We start from the raw sequence: 24,242 nt of genomic DNA on the forward strand, positions 1-24,242 counted from the left end.
TTATAAATTACAGAATTTACTTCAAAAGAGAAGATGATTACATCATACACCTGTCCATATGTCAGTCTAGTGACTTAAATCGAGACGAATTGTCGTAATAGGCCTCAAAACTGACCAGCAACGTCGCAACCTGTGGGCAGTTTAGACCAATAGCTCCTTGCCTGTTCAGACCTGTGATGTGGCAATGATCAGTAATTCATCTTGGCCCGTTCATTCTCTTTCGAGACAGAAAAGCCAATCTCTAATAGTTATTTAAGGATGAAATGATTCCATTATTAGGTCCTCACTCCTTATATGTGCGCTTTTTTGAAATGTCAGTTGTAACAGTTGTAACCCGATAGTATGTGTTTGGTATATGCATGTTTTAACAAAACCCTATATTACAAAGCTTATATTAGCTCACTGTCTTACTCTGTCTCTCTAGTAAAAAGTTTGTACAAGTTTTTTCTCCGACACAATCTCGGATCGAGCTGAAATTTTCCTCAATTACTTCTTTTACCTGACAACATAAGCTCAGAGCGCTTTTGGTCATTCAGTGTAATAAAGCTTTAGGTGTTATTATTATTATTATTATAGCTTTTATATAGCGCTACTTTCATGCTTATAGCATGCTCAATATAGCAATCTCATTTGTGGACCAGTGGGGGGAGGGGGGTATCTAGGAGTTGGTTTTCCGTGCTGCCTTTAGGCACAGCACTGCCCGAGTCGGGTGTCGAACCTCGAGCCCCCTTCTAGGTAGCCAAGCCAAGCCAAGTTCAAGCGCACGTGACCTCTCGACCACGCTTCCCACAAAACGTGTTAACCTGTCTTTGTTATATTCAAGTAACACATAGCCATTTAATACTTGTATTGATATCAGGGAAATATTTTGTCTGTTTCTGTTGTTTGGTTTACATGTTTCGGATGTTCGTTCAGAGTTGAAGATAGTTTACTTCCTAGTCCAAACCTCCCGCAGGACGACGGGGGATGGGAGCGGGCAGGGTTTGAACCCTGGACCATCGATAAATCTGAACGACAGTCCAGCGCGCAAACCGCACGACCAGGCAGCCATGTGAAAAATAACACCGGTTTTGAGTTTACTATTTTAGATACAATGTTAAAAAAAATATTTTAAAACAGTAAAAAAGTAATTTAGCATAGTTATGAGGTGCAACCTTACAAAGCTCAACAAAAACAGCAAAAAAAACTGTTATTCAATGGATACCAGCTCACATACAACTAGCAGGAAATGAGAAGGCTGACACACTCGCCAAGAGTGGGAGAACAAACTCACAAGTAAACTCTGCACTCTATCCAGAAGAATTGAAGAATTTAATTGTAGATAAAATAAATGAGAAATGGACGAGCTCCCATCCAAATCACAAGAAAGATGACGCTTACTATAAGCTATCCCGACAAGACCAACGTCTAATCTTTCGACTCAGGACCGGACACAACAGAATGCGACAACACATGTTCCGGAAGCTCAAAATTGGAACCAGTGAAATCTGCCCATGTGGAGTATCACCAGAAAATGCCGACCACGTCCTCCAAAACTGCTCTCTCTACCAAGAGGCCCGTATAAGACATTGGCCCCAAATCACCCCAATAGAAAGCTCCCTGATTTTGGAAACCACTGCGCAGTTCATCTCATGTATTGGTCTAGTCATATAAACACTCCAACATAACAATGAGAACGATGAAGAAGAAGAATGAGGTGCAACGCGTACCCCCTTCAAACTCATCCTATAGTTGTACATCTTTCATTAAATTTGGTCGCTCGGAAAATTAGGTTAAAAAAAAAAAACAGAACCAAATCTTAAGGGAAATTGAAAGAAAATTATTGAAAAAAAAATTGCGCCTAGGAGAATATCGTTCTCAGTTGCCAGTTTCAGTTCTAGTTTTGTGTAGGACATAGAGGATCAGTTCATAATGACGTTTTTAAGAGCAGTTGCTTTAAAATGATTCGTCCCACATTTCGTTTCGACTGGCCACACATATGAATCTTTAAAGACAATCTCTTTAAAAGGTACACTGGTGGTCGTTGAACTTCACCTATCCCTTATTCTGTTTGTTCGTTGGGGGCACCACAGATGATCTGTCGATCATCTTCCTCCATTCCCTCTCTATCGTTTCCGTCGGCTAGAATTACTTTCCGTGACAGGCCCCTCTATTCTTCTATGTTGTCTACCCATTGCTTTGCCTGTTTGCTGTCATCTCCTTTTACCTGGTAGGCCTACTAACATCATATAAATATATACCTAGGTTTTTGAGACAGTGCAGCATTTCTATAGGGAGATATTAAGGCTTTTTTCTAAAGAAAAGAATGAGGAAAAGACTTAGGCCTATGCATATGAAAAGGATAAAGTAGTATTAAATCCCGGATCTAACGGGTTGACATTACAAAACGAATTGTGGATCTGTACTTGTAGTTAAATATAAATATATTAAGATAGAAATAACTGAACTTTTTGTGACTGGGTAGCCACACGAAATTCGGCACTCCTCATTAATCTTCGGACTCGAAAACAATTCTTATTATTATTAACTGTACTATTTAGCAACAACCATCAAAGTTTGATTTAAGTGATTATAATCAAATAATGGTACTTACTCAACATTTTTATTATTTTAGGCTGTGACTCTGGAACCTATGGAAAAGATTGTTCCTTTTCGTGCAACCCTAACTGTTTGAAGGATACTTGCGACTCTAAAACAGGACATTGTATAGACGGATGTATTGATGGATACACCACTCCTTTTTGTAATGAAAGTAAGTAGCATATATCTAGGCTATAAGGATGGCTTTATGACATTTCTTTGTTAAAGTATGTTACACAAGTGTGATTTCAAGAACATATAAAAAAAATAATCAATAAAAAAATTCACCAATTAGTTGATCAACTCCTGTAAATAAATATTTTGTTTGGTATCTTGAACATGAGAAAGAAAACGTACTTGAGTGATAAGGTGGTTTAAGTTGATTTAGCCCCTTTTATACTTTGTAGAGAGAACTGTTGAAACTAACAATTGATACCTTAAAAAATCTTCATTTTCATAAGCACTCCCTGGCACAGTGGTTAGTGTATTGGCCTGAGGAGGCTTTAGCCTAGGGGCTCAATTAAGGTCGTTTAAATAAAAAAAATGGAAGCACATTGGCACCCCTTTGAAAAAAATATAACAGTTTAGATGCCTGAATAATGTGTTGCCGGTAGCCCGTCAGTATGTGTCATAATTTTATTTAGGCCTATATATTTCTTATTCTAATTATAAAAAAGGTTTTGAAAGCTTCGTAAATAAATTTATTTAAGCTTCCCCATAAAAAATTATATTCAATACAAAGGCTAACAAAAATTAGTATTTAGATACTGACCTTTCTGCATCTGACATGGTAGCTTTAAGCCCTCTTGTAGCCATGTTGTTGGGACTATCTGTGTGTATGCGCCTAAACATTAAATAACATTACAACAAAAATGTATTGTCAATAGATTTACGCATAGGCGCCCGCAGGATTTTTTTGCAGGGGGGAGGGGGCTGCAAGATTCCACGATGCCACATTCTAAATCTCGATTTACCTAAATTCTATTATAGGTGCCTGACATCGTAAAATATCTCTACTTCTAGATCAAGATCTTCTTATATAATACAGACGTTACTTCAAAAAAAGAAGATGATTACGTCCTACGCGTCATGCATATAGATCCAGTCTAGATGAATTAGAACTTATTAATCAATTATTTCCAATCAGTTTGAAGACTTCATATATACTGACACATTCACACTCTGCTTTACTTAGATCAGTAAGATCTAGTAGACATTTAAATCTTCGCGCGTCAGCGAAAAAGATACTATCTCGATACTATCTCGTGGTAGATCTTCTTCTTAAACTGTCAGGTAAAGTTGAGCCTTTGTCTCTTGGAACTCTAGGCCATCAAAAGTGAACAAGAGCTCCCTCTCACCGGCCTGAATGAGAACAGTGTACACTGTTCTGTCTGACGGGTGGGTCAGAGTCGCGGCAAGAGACCGCGTACACTAAGACTCCCGTCATTTTCCTTTTCTATACCAGGCTAACTGTGCGGGACACGCCATTTATGTAACGGCCCCTTGAGGAACAGCGCCTGGATTGTGACAAGGTTGTGGGAGCTTTTTTACAACTCCGCACAGTGCAATGAGGATGCTCTCGCACCCCCTTAGGCACCCCCCACGGGAGTCTTGTTTTGCTACCCTTTAGCCTAATAGTTTCCTCTTACGATCGTTTCCACCCAGAGGCCACTATGAGGCAGGGTAGCATGCCCGGGCATGGTAGATCTAACAATAAGAATAGTCTATTTCCATGCATTTGACGCACTGATGATCTCACTGATCTATATAAGATTAGCAAGAACTCTTTTCTTTTTTTTAGTTTAATTTTTTTTTCTTTAGAGGGAGAAATGCGTATTTTCGTGTTCATTTGCGTACAAAATACGCAAGATGCGGTACTTGTAGGCAACTCTGTAGAAGCCTAATTCATAAAGCGCTGGTTGTGAGTGTGTATGTGTCTCGTGTGTGAATATTGTTCGTATGTGCATCTATTGTTATCGTTGCAGTAGTTACGCTGAGTTGGTCACTTGTCAAACTGAATTTTCATTTGATTGGACCAATAAAAATTATCTTATCTTATCCAGTTTGGGGTCAGCGGCGACATACGCTCTGCTAGGGTGTAGCACTGAGTGCTACAAACTGCCCAAGGCAGTAATGAAGCATCAAATCAACGAACTGGAATTTGGGTCTTACACATTTAATGTATGTTTCATACGACGCCGTCTTGGGGCGAACTGCCTGTTGACAACAAGGGACACATAACCAACAACGACAAAGGAACATAACTATTACAAGTATTAACATCCTTCCCTTTCTATCGACGGAGACATGTTTTCCACAATATTACAACACAATACACACACACAGCAGAAACATCGGTCTTTCAACACAAACTGAGATACCTTAGGACAAAAACAAAACCATATACACGTACACTGCAAACATATACACGTACACTGCAAACATATACACGTACACTGCAAACATATACACGTACACTGCAAACATATAGGGCCTACACGTACACTGCAAACATATACACGTACATTGCAAACATATACACGTACACTGCAAACATATACACGTACACTGACGCCTGGTGTGCCTATATCCATTACCACTTCCAGCAATGACAACCTTGCGGAACCTGTACTTCATTATAATGAATAATTACAACATAATCAGGAGATGGTGAACCTTAGGTAGCTTACAGAGCACAGTGCTACATCCTGGTAGAGGCTGCGATGCTGCCGGTACCTGCCTTTTCATTAAACACATCAGCTGCGATGAACTGCTGTGTGGGTAATATTGTTCCATCCATAGCCAACTTCCTGGGTTTCAGGATATTTCAATGAAATGCGACTGAGGGAAATCATAGAGAATTGTATTAACTTTCTTCAACTATTTAACAAATTATGCTAAAAGAAAGTCTTAAAATTAAGTTTATTTAATGCTTATTTTCTCAGCGTGTAGTCTTGGGACTTACGGCCAACGTTGTTCTAAAAATTGCTCAGCCAATTGTATCAACGAAACATGCTCTCCTGTTAATGGTTCATGTGACTGTAAGCCTGGATTTCAAGGAAACACATGTGACCAAGGTAAAAAAAAAACATTTTAAGACTCTATGTATTGAATAAATGCTATGTCTGCTATTTCAATATTCTTGTGTGTCCCGTATTTTCAAGCATATAATCCGCGGGTTATTCAACTTTTTACTAACGAATGGCAGCTGTGCGGGGTATACAAAGGTGCGGGTTTACAAAATTTATTTTACTCATAAACATAGCATAATGGTAACTATGGACATACCGGTGGGTCCTTATACCCCCTATAGTTCAATGTGTGGTTGTTAAATGTACATCAGAAAGCTTTATGAACATATCATTATAAACCTAAAGAAAAAAAAACAAATAGTACTGATGTGGCAAGACGCTTGGCTTCTGAACCAGGGGTCCCGGGTTGAAATCCTGGTGAAGACTGGGATTTTTTATTTTAGGATATTTTGGCACCTCTGAGTCCACCCAGCTCTAATGGGTACCTGACATTAGTTGGGAAAAGTAAAGGAGGTAGGTTGTTGTTCTAGCCACATGACACCCTCATTAATTTTAGTACGCAGAATCAGATAACCTTTACATTATCTGTTCTGTAAACCACAAGGTCTGTGGCAGAAAATCTTATATACCAGTAATCAATTGTGACAAGTAAGCAAATAAATTAATTTGCCTAAACGTATTGACTACAATGCATACAATACTTCCACAGTCAATCGCCTGTCTCACTAATATCACTGTCTTCGCTATCGTTGGAAACTTGTATCATATTCACTGTATTCTCCTAAAAATCAAAGCAAGTTGGCAGCAGCAGTTTGAGTACATGAGGGTGTTGATTGTATGATTTTGCTTTTTTTACTTAATATGTTATTTGTGTGGGGTATACTAGTATGCGTGATATATGCATGAACAGTGGCGTAGCATCCATGGCGCAAAGGGGTTCAATGAACCCGGGCCCATGACCAACAGGAGCCCATAAAGGCACTTTAAAAAATCGAAAACAAAATGTGTCGAATGTAGTAATTCAAATCTATTAAATTCATATATATTTTTCTAACCATTCATAATGTTGTTATACTATAGGCCTAATCTCTAACAAAAATAGAACAGAAATACAAAACAAACAAATAGATGTAAATGTCATTAGTAAGATTCAACAAGCTTTTCATTTTTCGGTCTTTGGTGAAATGAGAAAGCAGGAAAAAGCTTAGCATTGGAACTCGGTCCTAGATCCATCTTGGAAAGCTTGCAGCTATTTATTTTTATCAAAATCTCAGGGAGGGGGGCCCAATATCATATTCTTGAACCCGGGCCCACGATCACCTTGCTACACCACTGTGCTTGAAAATATGGTAATCATGACAAAAACATTTTTGTAATTAGCCAACATTGGCAACATTTATACCATTAAGCATTACCTTATATTAGCTTCAGCTTTGGACTGTCTTTACAAATGTCATACGTTCAAATCCTGCTCTCTTTCATCCCCTGCTGTTTTGAAGGAGGTTAGGGCATAATAACAATATTCTTCGATCTTAATTTTTTATTAAGTGTTAGCTGCACTTCTTAAAAAAAACCCACAAATCTGACAAATAGTAAAACTCTAGAATGAAACATAAACTGCAGAATTTTCAAAATTTTATTTTTGGCAGAATGTAATCCTGGATCTTATGGAAATCATTGTAATCAGAATTGCTCAGCCAACTGCGATAACAACTGTTCTACAGTAGATGGATCATGCAAATGCAAACCTGGATTTCAAGGAAATCATTGTAATCGAGGTAAAAATGAAACCTTAATCCTGCTTACTGACTTAGACATAGCTCCACAGAGATCTTCAAAGGCAACTTCCATAGTCTTTTACCAACTGATGCCCATGGGCTTAAGTCTTCTAAGAAGATGCGACACCATGTCATATCTAGATGGCCTTGCTTTTGCTTTTCTCTTTTCTTCTTCCGTGTTATTGTAGACTGTGGTAAATTGATAATACATAATGAAATATGTGAATTGTTTGATGATCATATAATTGTATAGTGTTCATGTAGCTGATTAAATCTAATCATTCTGAAATTGGTCAGGACAAGCATTAATAAGATTTATTTGCACAAGATAATTTGAAATCAAATCTCTAGATGTGGTTTATTTATTGTGATCTCATTATAAAGAACAATTACATTGCTAAATTCCAATAGGCCTACACAGATTTCACCTAATAATGTAGTTAAATGCCTAATTTTGTTTTTTGCTTAGCTAATTGACTCATTTCTTATCTTATCTTATATAATACAGATGTTACTTCAAAAAGATGTTGTGGATTCCTAATTGAATCAGAATCTGATGTTCCTTTGGATTTTTCAGATCTTAAAACATCTTAAAACAATACTTCTTAATTCATGATGATCTTTCCTCAGACTGTAATCTTGGTTACTATGGAGACCAATGCTCTTTGCAATGTTCCGCCAATTGCATTAATACATCATGTAACAATATAAATGGATCTTGTAGCTGTGTACCTGGCTATACAGGTGACAAGTGTGATCAAGGTAACTAGAATAGAAACACTACAGCTGTAATAGGTTAATTCTTATTTTATAAAATACAGATCTTATCTTATATAATATAGACGTTACTTCAAAAAAGAAGATGATTCAGTCATGCATATTAACCAATGACTTAAATTCTGCCAAGTCACTGGATACCCTGGCTAGCTCAGGCAACCCATTCCATGCTCTAATAGCACTAGGGAAGATGTTACAATGCTCTAGTTTATTGTGTGTGTAAGTGCACATTTCTGTATAAGAGTTTTCATCATGCTTAGCTGCTAAAATTAACAAAGATTTAATAGCAGCATATTCATTAAAATTTTCTATAATCAATTCATTTTTTGACTACAGTTTTTACATGTATACTAATAAGTAAAACATAAAAAAGTTATCAAATTATACATCTATCAAATAGAGTGCCCTCAACATACATATGGAGACAATTGCTTAGAAAATTGTAATCTGACTTGTTTGAACACTGTATGTAACAACGTTAATGGACGATGTAAAAATGGATGTATACCTGGCAAAGAAGGGGACTTTTGCCAGTTTGGTAAATATTTCCAGTATTATTTCTACACCTAATATTTGTCTCTCACTCCTAGATGTTACTCTCACTTCTCTTTGTCTCTCTTACTCTTTAATCACCTTCCTCTCTCTTTATAACAAATGAGCCATATAAACTTAGAGACACTTCAGGGCAGAAGAATAAAAAGTAAAGTAGCTGATATATCACATGAAAAACTAAACCACAATTTACAAATAGAAAAACAAAACCTAATGAAATACTCAGAAGGACACAAAGATAAAGGTACATTTCTTATTCCATATGCTAGAACTCCTTCTTCCCTAGTGGATTCAGAGGTGCCCTAATGATCCCAAAATCAAAATCTTACTCTTCACTAGGATTTGAACACAGGACCTGTTTGGAAGCCAAGTGCTTTACCACTCAGCCACTATGCCTCCCTTTCAAATCCGTTATATTTTTCTAAAAGTTTATTTACTTAAATAATTTTCATTAGAGATCAAACAAGTAGTTTATCTTATCTTTTAAATTACAGATGTTTCCTTAAAAGAGAAGATGATCATGTGCAAGTGTAAATCTAGCCATGCATGTTAATTAGAGGCCTAAACTCCTGGCTGGTTCAGGCAACCCATTCCATGCTCTAATGGCACTAGGGAAGAAGAACTTGTACATATTTTCCTAATATGAATAAGATATGTTTTAAAACTTTATTTCTACAATTCAGATTGTCAGTCTGGGAAGTATGGCAAGAACTGTAAAGAGGACTGCTCTGTTACGTGTGGTGGGTATGGTTTATGTCATCAAGTATTTGGAAACTGTTCAGAGGGCTGTCAAGATGGTTTTAAAGGAGATATGTGCTCTGAAGGTAAAAAAGTAGTTTCCTTTTCATACCTTGTGACCAAGATATAATGTATTAAATGTTTATTATTATTATTAAACTAATCAAACTTTGCTAAAGTAAATTAAGTAGTTCTACATCCTTCACCTTTCCATATTTTTTTTTTGTATTGGAAGATGTAATAAAAAGTAAAATATAAATATGGGAAACCTTGCTTATTTTTCTGTAGAGAATCTAGCTTCTGCATGGGACTCACAACCACAACATTTGTGTAACATTAGTTAGAAAACTATTCAAGCACCACTTTTATTCCATGCTCGTCTAAAAATGGCAGTTGGTTATTCCTTTGATGTCTGATAGCTAATAACATCAGAAACATATTTGAAGTTGTTTATCTTTGTAGGTTCATGGAGTTAGGAAATAGTCAAAATTAGATTCGGCACATAACGTTGGGATATGTTTATTTGGTTTTAACCATGACTTTTTGCGACATGACAAAAAAAAAATGAATATGTATGAAATAAAAAGCTAGTTAATAGCATATTAGTTGGTAGTTTAGTTCAAAACAGAAGAACATTTTGGATTTAGTTATTTTTTTGGGGACATATTCCCTTTTGTTGATGCAATAAATGCACTAGAATTTCATCCAGTGTGAATTAACTCATTCTTCTTGGCCTATGCTCTGTGCTCTACTTATCAGGACTAGTTTACTGAGATTGATAGTTACATCAACATTATCTTTGTCAACACAACACCCAGAACACAATGAACATTCTCAACAATAGCTAGTTAAGCCTCAAGGTGAAAACTTTGGTCCCATAGGGTTACTTATTTTTGTTTATTGTAAGCCCTTATTTTTTTTTTTTACAGTTAGCTTCCCCAACATTAAATCTCATATTATCATAAGGTTAAATAAGATTCAGATTTCTTTTTTTTAAATTTTAATGTAAAATTTGTATCAATATAATTAATTGTTTGACGCATGTCCATGTTGCTTGAGCATTTCTAGATATGGTGCTATTTCTTTTCCTAACCTTTGAAGTACATCTCTCTAAGAGAAGTCGTTTTCTGCTTCCTTAATGTCCTCAAAGAAAATCTCAAATACAAAATTTATAGTCTTTATCAGGATTCATAGATATTCTTTCATTCTCATTAATATAAATATCTGTCTATCTGAAAAAATAAATAAACAAATATATATATCATTAGCCTCCTTCAGTTGTAGAATGACTATGGTTCATCTCAAACACTTTTTCATATGGCTGTCTAGCTCTATTTTGGAGAGACACTCCAGTCCAACATATATTGCAGGTCAAGGTGGCTTTCACTTTGGTGGTAGAGGAGCTGGCCATTTTTCCTATGGCATGCTTTTCTTCAAGAGCAGAGGCCCATATTTTCTCACTGTCCATAGCTTTCTTGGTCACAGTCTCTCTCCAGCTAGTACGGTCTAAGGCTATGTCTTCCCAGTGGTCAGTATCAATGTTCACTGATTTTAAATCCTGTTTTATCATACATATTTATTTCTATTAGTCTATTTGATCAATCTGTAAGTTTCAATGACAGAAGACACTTTTCTAGTCAGTACAGAAACTTTTACGATGGAAGATGCCTATTCTTTGGCTTGCTAATAAACAGCTTATATCATGGTTTTTGTTTGTATCCTACACTATCTATAATAGCTTTTAATTCTGTGATCTTCTTATCTTGTCAAATACAGACGTATTACCTCCTACTTGTCAACCAATGACTTGATATACAGCAAGTCTGTTATACTTTTGTAACATTCATTATGCCAGTCTTAAAAATGTTTGTAACATTTGTAAAAATATTTGAACTTAAACAAATTTCTTTATTTTTTTTAGCTTTATCTGCTGATGAGGATCAGTCAAATGATGCCGCTGTTGCTATTCCTATTGTGCTTGTACTACTTATAATAGTGGCCATTTTACTTGGTGTAATTTTTTGGAGGTAAGGCCTGACAGAAATATACAAATAGTTTGCCAACAAAGCTTTCTAGATGTTGTTCTGTTCACACACAAAGTTGGGTTAAGCTGCTGTTTTTTTAATTTTTTTTTCTCTTTCATTATAGAAGAAGGAATGCAAAAAAAGCAGCTCATGCACAGGAAGGAAATCTTCAGAAATTGACTAATGTGGCAGCTGAAGACAATCAATGTAAGATTTTTTTCAAACTTTAAATAAACGAAATAAACTTTTTTATAGGGGGGATGGTGGCCAAGTGATAAAGTGCATGATCTCTGAACAGAGAGTTCTTGGTGTGACGTTTGGAGTTTTGATTTGAAGATTTCTAGAACACTTCTTGAGTCCACCCAACTGTGACTTTAGTTTAAGAACTATTAGTTTATGTTCTGTACACATGACACCTTTGTTGACCATCTGCCATTGAAACAGATGACCCTTACATCACCCACTCTATAGATTATTAGGTTTGAACAGGGTACTTTACTTACTTTCCTTTAAAACTAGTTTCAAATACAATTTATGGAGGCAACTTTGTGTCTTTGGACTGATTGTTTCAAACTTAAGAATTGTATTACTGTAGCTCCTTAACTCTTTCTCTCCGTAATTATTTACCACATTCTGGTGAAATCAACGTTGGTATTATCAGTTAGGAGAGAAAGAGTTAATCTAGATTTAAATCAGTTGACACATTTGATACATTTAAATGTTTAGGTTTATATTAAAATATAATACAAAACATTTTATTAAAATTAAATTTGTGGACCTGAAATGTAAAGAGGCAATGTTCTACTTAATTTGATTTAATTTTTTTTTTAGTAGCCAGAATAGAAGTTGAGACTGACTCTAAAGTAAACAATGATGTGGAGTACTACAACACAGCACTAGAAATAGCTGACACACGAGTGCCTGTCGACAAGCTTCACAACTATTTGAGAACTCACAATAAAGCTTTTTTCAAAGAACAATTTCTGGTAATCTGACAGCAAAAGTTATCCTTTAGGCAAATATTTTATACCCTTTAAAAACTTAATTTTCTTTATTTTTTCTTTATGATCTTTCTCACAACTAGCATTAGGAAGTTAAAATAGTCTTTAAATGGTGGCTGAGTTATTAAACACTTGGTTTCTGAACCAAGGGATCTTGAGTTGAAATTTCAGTGAAGACTGAGGTTTTTGATTTTTAAGACACCCTTGAGGCCACACACCTCTGGGTACCTAACATTACTTGGGGAAAGTAATGGAGTTTGTCATGCTGACTAGTGACAAACTTGTTAAAAGTCAGTGATAAAAAAAAGTTGACTGACATCATCTGCCCTATAGATTACTACTTTAAATGAACAGTTCAGTTGTTTTCAGTTTAGTGGGGTAAACTCAAAAACAAAATAGTTTGTATTTAAAATTTAACTTAATTTATCTATCTCATTGAAGCTGATAAAAAAAGTCATTGGTTAATATGCATGACTAAATGCATGACGCGTAGGACGTAATCATCTTCTTTTTTGAAGTAACGTCTGTATTATATAAGAAAAAAATTCTTTTCTGTATATTTTAGAAGTTTTAAAGCATTTGTACAACAGTGCCTCATTTACCATTGTATGTATGTTTCAAAATATTTCCATATTCAAACAATTTTTGTTTCTCCTCCGAGAAAATCTACAATTTTATACTTGTTTTTTTTTTTTATATTAACATTTACATTTGTTATAATTGGCAATAGAAATATTAGCCTAAATTTTTAAAAATAATTTCATTAGCATTGTTTAACAAACAGTGGGCCTAAGTCTTCTTCTTCTTCTTATATAATACAGACGTTACTTCAAAAAAGAAGATGATTACGTCCTACGCGTCATGCATTTAGTCATGCATATTAACCAATGACTTAAATTCTGCCAAGTCACTGGTTTTCCTGGCTAGCTCAAGTCTACATATTTTTGTGATGTTTGATAACTAACAAATACAAAAACACTACCTAAGAAGATAGACACAAAGCTAGACATATTTCTTGTTGTGAAAAGTATTACAGTTTTTATTTTTACTAAGAATATATTTTTGTTTTCCTCAGAAAATTCCCACCTCCACAAACTCACCAACTCATATTGGCTCTCTGGCAGAAAACAAATTAAAAAATAGATATAAAAATATATTGCCGTGTAAGTTATATAACAATGAAAAGAGACTGTTTCATTGAAGTAATGAAGACATTTAAGCAAAAAAAAAACAGACTAAAAATATGCATTTCTATTTCAATAATAAATAGAACTTTGTCTGAATTCTAGATGATCACTGCAGAGTTCATCTTAGCGTCAACACAGAGAAGAAACATGGGGATTACATAAATGCTTCCTTTGTCAAGGTTTGTGTTGAAACTTGTAATTATTACTAAAAAAAAAATACATGAAAATAGGGTCATTAAATTATAAGCACTACTATACATCTAAAATTCTTTACTTAGTAAATCCATTTTAGACAAGTTTAGATGTTTAAAAAAGAGAGACAGTCAAATATTATTTTTAAATACATTTTGTTTTGTTGATATTTTACAGAGTTACAGAAAGAATGAAAAGTTTATTGCCTCCCAAGGTAGGCATCTATTAGCGCATCAGACTTTGATTAGAGTTTTAGATTTATAATAGTATTAGCAGTGTCTTCAACTCCTAATATTAAGAATGAGTACAAAGTTTCACAAGACTATGCAAAAACAGTTGTGACCTGCACATTTTGTCACATTTAATGTGGGGTCTATTTAAGTTTTCTTATAAATCTTCTACAAGGGTTTTTCTTTGGGCCTGAAATGTGTTTCCCAAGGCCTTTGTGAGAGCTCTCCAACTGTCTCTTTCTACTATTGGCTAGTTGCATTGAATTATTTACACAGGTTATTTTCTAAAAACATCTTTAGATTTTCACTTGGATAATCAGATTGGCACTGGTGGTCTATTTAAATTTTCTCTTCATCTTCTGTATCTGTCTTCGACAAGGGATTTATCTTTAGGCCTAAAATGTATGTCTAGCAGCCTTCATGAGAGTTCTCCAACTGACTCTTTCAAAGACAAACTGCTGCCAACTATTTTTCTCTATCCCGGTGAGGGCAAAAAATAGCTCCTGAGTCGATCTTTACAGCCCTTCCCGGAGGCACCTCTGTTACACCATATTCCTTCAAGATCACCTTTGTAGTGCTTCTATATTGACATCCTCAAATGTTTTCATCAAATATGCCTTTTTTCCATAATGGGAATGTGCTGGCAAAAACACTTCATAACTGTAGTCTTATGTAGTCCTTCTAATACCAAATAGTGTCTATATTAAAAATCACTTTTATAGTAGGATTAATTTAACAATAGAAAAAAAGCCAATAATATTATAATATTGTTTTTCTTCTGATTGTTAAAATTACTGGTATACAGATGTTTTTGCCTGTTGGGAGATGCTTGGATTTATTTATCCACACTTGAGATTGTCTTTGGCCAAATGTATAGTGTAAGAGTTATCTATATTTCTTGACACTGATGCATCAATTAATACTATGTTGTCTAGAACTATTCCAATTAGTGATGTATTCATGGTGCGATATTGTGCTAGATGTTGTCATGCTGTTAGGACATAATGGCATCTAAGACACTATCTGAAAATGTTCTGGAATTGTATTCATTGCTGAGACACCTGTTTACCTTCTTATCTTATAAAATACAAACGTTACTTACAAAAAGAAGATGATTATGTCCTACTTGTGTTCTTAGGTCAATCTAGTTTGCTATGGTCACGGGATATGTTTTAATTATCTTTATAACAATCATTTTAAAAATGTATATATATATATATATATATGGCTGAGTTGTAAAGCACTTGGCTTCTAAACTGGAGGGTCCTGGGTTTGAATTTAATTTTCGGATAGTTAAGGCCCTCTCTTAGTCCACCCAGCTCTAATGTGTGCCTGACATTAGATGGGGAAAAGTAAAGGCAGTATTATTTGATGGCCACATGACACTCTCATTAATATATACATACATTTTAAGTTGTATAATGTTGAAGGTACACATGTAATTGCATAAAAGTATCACATTGGATATATTTGTGTTACAATGTAGATTTTCATGAAGATAGCAGTATAAGCTGTCTATTAAAAAATACATCTTTGTTAAACCATAGGACCAAATAAAGTTATTCTAGAAGACTTTGTACGCATGTTGTGGGAACAGAAAGTTGATAAAGTGGTCATGCTAACCAACTTAGTGGAAGAAGCAAAGGTGAGTGCGCCATTTCTACATTTCTTATTTGCTTATTTATAGTCTTATTCTTATAAGTTTGATATCAAAATTTCCAATTCAACTACAAGTTGTAAAATTAATTAAAAAAACTTTGTTCAGGATTAATTATAGTATAAAGTGCTGAACAAAGACTTATGGTCAGATTTAAAAATGAAGTTTAAATTATAAAGTATATTATTCTTAAATACTTGTAATGATTGCTGCAATTGGTTAATTGTGATGATTTAATAGTTCCTACTTTTATGATAGTTGATTCTGTGATAAATGTTCATTGAAGACACTTCGTCTCAGATTTTATCTGTTTAATAATTAATATGCAATAATCACGTATTTGCAAGCCTAGATTTGATATTCTAAGGCTTCTTTTGAGATCCATATAGATTTCAGTGTTGGTGGCTGTGTTATTGTTGCTGAATCACAACAGACTAACTAATATATGAAATGTAAACCCAGGTTTAATCCAATAAAATAGGGAAACATCCCAGTGTCAGCATCACTGCAATAAATTACTGCAATAAACTAACTCCAAAACTGCCTTTAGAAAGATAATGTCCTTTTAGCTTTATCTCTAGCAAAGCTTTGTTTTTTTTTGATCATACATTGTCATATCCCTTTTAATTTTCGCCATATCTAATGAACATTCATGCAACAACCCATTCAACTAATTTATAATACTGGCCAAAACTTTCCAAAGGCTAAAAAAAAAAGGCTATTTGTAACATGCATTTAGCCATTAATGTTTAATAGTAATTTCAGGAAAATGTTTCGAGCAATTAAGTTGGAATAAAAAATAGTATTCATCTTGAATCCAACATCAAATTCCTGGCCATATAGAACTTTTAGCACATGTGTATTTTCTGTTTTGCAATATAATAAGAAAAATTGCACAAGTTTTTTAAGCACAGAGATTATCAGCTGTTTCAAAACAATATTTCAGCAAAAATGTGAACAATACTGGCCTAAAGAAGGTGATGAAGAAATTGGACAATTTAGATTACGGCTAATAAATACAGAAGTTTTTGCAGATTGTGTAATTAGGAAGCTTGAAATTTCAGTGGTAAGTCCTAATTTTGTTTCAAAAAATTTTTTTTTTTTTTTTCTTTAATCGTGGTGCCCATTAAAAATAAGCCAATAAATTTGGTAAGATAGTTTTTATTTATAGATGTAATAAATTACAGATATTGCTTAAAAAAAGAGTACATATTAATGATATCTATTTTACATAAAGGTTGATTTGATAAATGCTTGAGGATAACGGATATCAAGCTATTTTCTATTTAATCTCCGTATTATAGACTTTATTTACCATAGGAAAGGAAAGTATCCCGTTCAGACCTTGCAATCTATAGGACAGATGATCTTAAGGTCATCTGTTTCAGGGGCCTAACGTTATCAAGGGTGTCATGTGGCCAGCACAATGACCAATGGCCTTTACTATTCCCTAACTTATTTTAGGAACCCATTCTGTGGCATTTTACTACTCGAGAGACGATCTTTTCCCTTTGCAACTTCTTGTGTGACTAAAGAGGCCAATCCTTGATACACAGCTACGATTGCTGGTTGGGCATATGTGATTGCCAGGCAACATTGCATTTTCACCCTTCTTTTTGTATGGCATCTGCAATCCGAGACCCTTCCTTTATGCTCTCTCTCCATGTGGATCTATCCAGTGCTACTTTTTCCCAGCTGCTAGTGTCGATTTTAAAGAGCTTCATGTTGCGTTTGCATACATCTGTAAAACGTAAAAGTGGGTGACCAGCGGCTCTCCTGCCTTCTATTAGATTGTCATCATTAGGAACCCATAAGAGCCCTAAAAATCCCAAAATTAAAAATTCCAGTTTTTTTTTTTACCAGGATTTGAACCCAGAACCACTGGTTTGGAAGCCAAGCACTTTACAACTCAGCCACCATACCTCCCACTCTAGCAATATAATTTATAATTTTTCTCTTAATCTCTCTTTTCAATATTTATAAACTATGCAATAATATATGTGATTATATTATTAGCATTGTTGTAACATTTTAATATATATAACAGCATTTTCTGACACAATCACACATGCATATAAACTATACATTTGAAAATTATCATTAATTAATAATTATACTTAATAGAAAATCTTTTAATTTGAAATGTGTCCCCGTTAACAGACATCTCTTACTCAGTCTGTAAACATATGTTTTTTCCCTGAAAGAACCACCAAAAATACTTTTAAAATGTTTTAGACAGGGGAAGCCACTCATAACGTGACTCAATATCACTTTATGTCATGGCCAGACAAAGGTGTACCAGCAACAGCTTGGAGTTTAGTGGACTTTGAGCAAAGAGTGTCATTTCACTTGACACAAAGGCCTATTGTTGTACATTGCAGGTAACTGTTTCTTTCACCTTCAATTAGTTTTAAAATTCAATCAATGTTTCTTATTAAGTATTTACATTTATAACCTAGCATTCAGTCTGAGGCTTAAAAAGGCATTATTTTTATATTACTTTCTATGCTTAATAAGCAGCAGAATTTCAAAGGTAATATTTTGTTTGGATGTTCAAATAATTTCACAATGTTGGCACCTCAGCTGTAGTATCCATATTTGAAATAAATATAAAGTTCCCCTTTCAGGCCTTGCAATCTATAGGGCAGATGATGTTAAATTCATTTGCTTCTTTGGTCAACAGTTAATGAGCATGGTGTCATGTGGCCAGCACAATGACCAACTACCTTTACTTTTCCCAACTTAAGTCAGGTACCCATTAGAGTCGGTTGGACCATTAAAATGCTGAAATTCAAAATCCCAGTCTTTACAGAGATTTGAACCCAGGACCCCAGGTTTGGAAGGCAAGCGCTTAACCGCTGAGCTACTGTGCCTCCTCAAACAAATATAATAGCTTCAATATAATGACTGTGGTTTGCTTTTTCTTGCTTAATTTCACCTTTTTGGAGTTGAGCTTTTATGTATGTGGTCATTTTTTTTTTTTTACTAGTTTCAATGAAATCATATTTTCTCAATGCTGAATGGTTATCAAAAAATATGTAAGAACTATTGCTTTCATTTAAACTTTATTGTAATTAGTGCAGGTGTGGGCAGAACTGGAACATTCATTGCATTACATAATGTCATGTGTCAAGCAGAGGATACAGGATATATAGACTTCTTCCAAAAAATATGTAAGAACTATTGCTTTCATTTAATCTTTATTGTAATTAGTGCAGGTGTGGGCAGAACTGGAACATTCATTGCATTACATAATGTCATGTGTCAAGCAGAGGATACAGGATATATAGACTTCTTCCAGACTCTGAGCAAGCTACGAAGTGACAGGATGTTAATGATACAAACTGCAGTAAGTTAATATATGTATTTTGGTGACAGTACGCACTGGTACGGCGTACCGGAAATTATTACTTTTCTTGTATTTTTTATTAATTTATTAGTAGTTGAAAGTTAGGCAATCACTGAGTACCGGCACCTATTTTGTTACAAAAAGTATATATAAATATATGTATATGTATATATATGTGTATATATTATATATACATATATATATATCTATATTGTAAAGTAGAAAGTAAGGCGTATGTATGTATGTTACAAATAGAAATCAAAACCGTTTGGGAAGCGTGGTCGAGAGGCCAAGTGCGCTTGAACTTGGCTTGGCTTGGCTACCTAGAAGGGGGCTCGAGGTTCGACACCCGACTCGGGCAGAGTTGTGTTTACTGAGCGCCTAAAGACAGCATGGAAAACCAACTCCTAGATATCCCCTCCTCCCCACCGGTCCACAAATGAGATTGGACCAAAAGCATTCTGAGCATGCTATAAGCATGAAAGTAGCGTTATATAAAAGCTATAATAAATAAATCTTGATAAAACTTGGCAGAAATGTTCCTTGGATGCTAACTTAGACCGTAGTTTATGTATTATGTAGCCCTAAAACAAACTTAAGACCCTCAAAAAAAAAAAAAGGTGACCAACTCTATGAAAGCATTATGACTTCATCAATCTAGGCCATATTTACATGAGAAAAGATATTCAAAGGGTCTAGATCTAGATCTAATTTTAAGAACTACACTTTGCGCAGATTGTTTTTTACTTTGACACATGAAAATACAAAAAATAGTCTATTGATTTCATTATGTAATAAAATTAACCTTCAATTTTGTGTTTTAAAAGCATTTTTACATAAATTCGTTCCATATATCTGCGAATTTAGACATCCTGACTTACTTTGTAATCCCTTTCATTTAACAAATCGGGTAAACCCGTTTTAATTGTACTTTATATCTTATTCATCTATCGCACCTTTCGTTTTTAATAGATATGAATGTATCATCTTCGGGTAAACCCATTTTTGCAAAACTACTTTTATTATCAGAGCGAAAGAGAAAAACTTGAAAGGATCATTAGCTAAGTTTAACATACATCTAAATCCAATCCACTAGATTAGTAAACATAACTTGAGGCCCACAGGCTGCGGGTAATATTAGGCTAGTATATATATAAAGTTTTGTAATTGTTTGTAAGTTTTGGATGTTCTTTAGAAATGAAGATTATCACATCCTAATACAAACCACTTTGCAGGATAAAATTTCATCTTATATTTATATTATATCTAATTATTTGTCTTGACTAAGAGCAAGAACTAACACAAATATTAATATTTAATAATATGGCATCTTAGTGAAATCCAGAGACATTACTTATATAGACAAAAGAATATAACTTATAATAACATACATCAACAATTTATCTTGGGGGTAAATTTATAGCATTTTTGTTTTAGATTGTAGCCTACTCTAATAGAAAATAATAATAATCATATTTTATTTATTACTACTTAAACCATAAGTTTTATTTTATTTTATATCTAGTTTTATTTTTTTTTTTATAAAAAGAAAATTAGAAAATTAGAAGATGTCTTCAAATTTTTTCTTCATTATTTAGTCCTGTATGACATTGCAGTGTTAGGGTTCATATGTTTATCACTTAGTTTTGTATGACATTCAATGTTACAGTAGATATGTTGATCACTTAGTCTTGTGTGACATTGCAATGTTAGGGTTGATATGTTTATCTTTTAGCCGTATGAAATTGCACTGTTACAATTGATACATTTATCCCTTAGTCTTGTATGACATGGTTGATATGTTTCTTCTTGTAGGAGCAATATTTATTCCTGCACAAAGCTGCACTGGTAGCAATGCTCTGCATCAATACAACTGTTCATCAGAATGACATTGGGGAACATTTAAAACAGCTGGAAACAAAACTTGTATCAGGAGAAACTCTTTTTGAAAAAGAATTTAAGGTAATTATAAAGCATGGCACTGGTTCTCAACCTCTGGGCTGTGAACTATTTGGGTGGGAATGCATAGTTGGGTAGGAATGCCTAAGACTATAAAAGTAAGGGTTTATTAGTCTATTCATCATCAAAATTGTTTTTTCATCTTTTCTGATATGTAAAGCGTAAAGCTCCCTTTTCAGACCTTGTGATCTATAGGGCAGAAGATGTAAAGATCATCTGTTTCTGTGACCCACGGTTAATTAGGTTGTCATGTGGCCAGCACAATGACCAACCACCTTTACTTTTTACCAACTAATGTCAGGTACCCTTTAGAGCTGTGTGGACTCAGGTGGAGGCGCAGTGGCTGAGCGGTAAAGCACTTGGCTTCTGAATCCTGGTGTAGACTGGGATTTTTAATTTCACAATCTTTGAGCACCTATGCGGCCACAGAAACAGATGACCTTTACATAGACCACAAGGTCTGAAAGGGGAACTTTACTTTTATCAGGATTTGAACCCAAGCCAAGCATTTTACCACTCAGCCACTGTGCCTCCTGTGTAAAGCATGACATAATGAAAAATGTTTCACCATAATAGGATCTTATCTTATCTTATATAATACAGACGTTACTTCAAAAAAGAAGATGATTACGTCCTACGCGTCAATATTTTCTATATTGGGAAGATTTTCACTTGCTGAGAAATTGAAATGCATTTCTTTTTGCTATTACTATTACACCATTTAGATCACAACCCACAGGTTGAGGACAACTTTTGTTTGTAAAACAAATGTTTGTAAAATTTTGTACATGTTTCGGATGTTCCTTCAGAGTTGAAGTTAATTTACTACTAGTCCAAACCTCCCTAAGATGACAGTGGGCGGGGTATAAACCCGGGACCATTGACAAGTATGAATGAGAGTCAGCATGCATACCTCATGACCAAGCAGCCACCCTGTGTCTATTCTATCAAGTAAATTTAGGCCTATGAAAAAAATAATTATATTAAAGGGGTTGCAAAGCATCATGGATGGGTAGCCTGGCAGTCTTATCATCTACAGTGTGTAGTGTAGGTCACTTTTGGACCCCTATTGGCTACTAATTTTCACCAGTATCTCCTACTAACTGTAATATGGACCACACCCTAGAACCTGCTTTGACTAGCTGGCTTAACCTTTGGAGGGTATCTTATGTGTCTTTAACACTGATTAAACTCTGTGGCATTATTTGTCAAATTTAGCATTTGGTGTGGCCTGTATGAATACCAACTTTTTACCATATATATACATACAATGAATTGAATGAATCAAATTATTTCTCTAACTTCAATGACCTGTCATCAATAATGCAAAGACAATATACATAAGAGTAAACTGTTAAACTTAAAATTACTTACAACGGTTGTGGATATCATTTTTAATTGCACAAAACTGTTACCTGTTTAATATTTTCACTGATTCATATGCTTACCTTAGAAGCTTGAGATAGCTGTCATTTGTTTTGTGTTGCAGGCAATCTGTGATGTCTGTGCTGAAAACCATGATGAAGATGATGATGAAGGATCAGGAGGCAGTGCCTCAAGCACCTATTTAAACAGCAGAAGTGTAAACAATAGAGCAAAAAACAGATTTAGTAATATCCTTCCAAGTAAGTACATTGAATAAATGATTCAATTTAAATTTTCTTATAATTATCAATATAAAAAGAAATACTTTAAGGCACCAAGACTCCTCTAGGTATTATCATAATGGAATGAGGATTGAAAATACTGAGTTTATTAGCTTAGAAATTATTAAAACGGAAAAATAACAACTTAGTTTTGTTGTGATTGTTTTCAAGATACATAAAATAACCAATGTTTTTGTTTAATTTATGAAGTTTTGTAACTAACTCATAATGTTACGTTGATGTTGTCAATTGTAGTCAAACTAAATTTCCATTTGATTGGATCAATAAAATTATCTTATCTTATCTAATCTTATAATGACCTTTTATAAAATATTAACTCTACAGAAGATAGTTATCGACCATTCCTTCACAGTGATAATAAGGAGTACGGAGATTACATTAATGCTGTTGCATTGCCTGTGAGTATATAAACAGATATGGGTACAATATTATTTATTTGAATGTTTCTTTTAGACTTCATTAGAAGCTAAAGTAACTAATTGACCTTTTAAGTTACAATACTACCCACTTTGTAGTTGATATTTTACTGTTATGATTTTTTTCTTCTAAATTTTAATAATAGTATTTCTTTTTAAAAATAGTTTGTCACGAATGAATGTGTGTATAATCTATTTTGACCTATATATGTTAGTTGAAACGTATGTGTGAATGACAAAAAAACTATTAGTTTTTAGACAAAGACATAGGCCAGTGTGTGAGATATGCTATCAAGAGTAAATAAGTGCTGTGTTTGTTTTTATTACAGCTGAACCCAGGGACACCTAGACTTGGTGGGAAACTAATGTAGTTTCTATAGAGCTAGAAATAATGAAAGCTTTAACATAGTAATATTGTTCAAATTCTTGTTAAGAATCAAATTCAAGAGATTTTAAGACACAGATCCCTCCATCCTAAATGTTTACCTAATTTTTGTTCAGAAAGTAAAGAAAATTTGCAAAAGGATTGCTGGCTAACATTTATTTTCCCAGACACTTCACAATAACAAAACATCTGAATATGAAAACTATTTCTCTTTGTTCTCAGAGCTTCACAAGATTAAATCAACAATATTTGACACAGCTGCCCTTGCCAAGTACTGTCATAGATTTCTGGCGTCTTGTTACCCAAATGAAAGTTTCTCTCATAATTGCCTTTGACCTAGATTTACAAGACACAGATACAGTAAGAATGTTTTTCTTTAATTTCCGACTTACAGATATATAAATTTTTTTGGTTAATAAATGTTTTAACACATCTGGTTAAATGACAAAGATTTACCTTCATATTGTATAGTCTAAATTCTGTAATAAAATTGATAATATTTTGACTTGAAAATGGTTGTGTCTACATTAGTTTGGTAGTTTGGGGTTGACAGTGCTGCTTGCATTTTAAATTATTTCAGTTGAATTGAAGAGTAAAGAAAATAAATGCAGCTAAATCTAATAATTACGTGGGGCATGGTGACTTGATGGTAAAGCACTTAGCTTCCAAACTAGAGTGTCTCGGGTTTGAATCTCAGTGAGGACTGGGATTTTGAATT

General features: G+C 34.2%; 1 protein-coding gene across 4 annotated transcripts in view; it reads left to right on the forward strand.

Moving 5' to 3' along the window:
* Positions 1-24,242, forward strand: part of LOC106050417 (uncharacterized) — a 51,003-nt gene that overhangs the window by 22,811 nt on the left and 3,950 nt on the right. For 3 of the 4 annotated variants that reach the window (XM_056030878.1, XM_056030880.1, XM_056030879.1), the window contains exons 9-28: positions 2,615-2,752; positions 5,526-5,657; positions 7,262-7,390; positions 8,021-8,152; positions 8,568-8,705; positions 9,403-9,543; positions 11,379-11,484; positions 11,606-11,688; positions 12,313-12,467; positions 13,558-13,645; positions 13,772-13,848; positions 14,039-14,075; positions 15,639-15,736; positions 16,695-16,814; positions 17,984-18,129; positions 18,962-19,097; positions 20,913-21,059; positions 22,546-22,681; positions 23,048-23,121; positions 23,747-23,884. In XM_056030878.1, coding sequence (XP_055886853.1) covers positions 2,615-2,752; positions 5,526-5,657; positions 7,262-7,390; positions 8,021-8,152; positions 8,568-8,705; positions 9,403-9,543; positions 11,379-11,484; positions 11,606-11,688; positions 12,313-12,467; positions 13,558-13,645; positions 13,772-13,848; positions 14,039-14,075; positions 15,639-15,736; positions 16,695-16,814; positions 17,984-18,129; positions 18,962-19,097; positions 20,913-21,059; positions 22,546-22,681; positions 23,048-23,121; positions 23,747-23,884 — 2,351 coding nt within the window. The remainder of the gene's footprint in view (positions 1-2,614; positions 2,753-5,525; positions 5,658-7,261; positions 7,391-8,020; positions 8,153-8,567; positions 8,706-9,402; positions 9,544-11,378; positions 11,485-11,605; positions 11,689-12,312; positions 12,468-13,557; positions 13,646-13,771; positions 13,849-14,038; positions 14,076-15,638; positions 15,737-16,694; positions 16,815-17,983; positions 18,130-18,961; positions 19,098-20,912; positions 21,060-22,545; positions 22,682-23,047; positions 23,122-23,746; positions 23,885-24,242) is intronic. The other variant, XM_056030881.1, reaches the window with a different exon arrangement.

This window comes from Biomphalaria glabrata, chromosome 5 (genome assembly GCF_947242115.1).
Source record: "Biomphalaria glabrata chromosome 5, xgBioGlab47.1, whole genome shotgun sequence".
NCBI classification, from domain to species: Eukaryota; Metazoa; Mollusca; class Gastropoda; family Planorbidae; genus Biomphalaria; species Biomphalaria glabrata.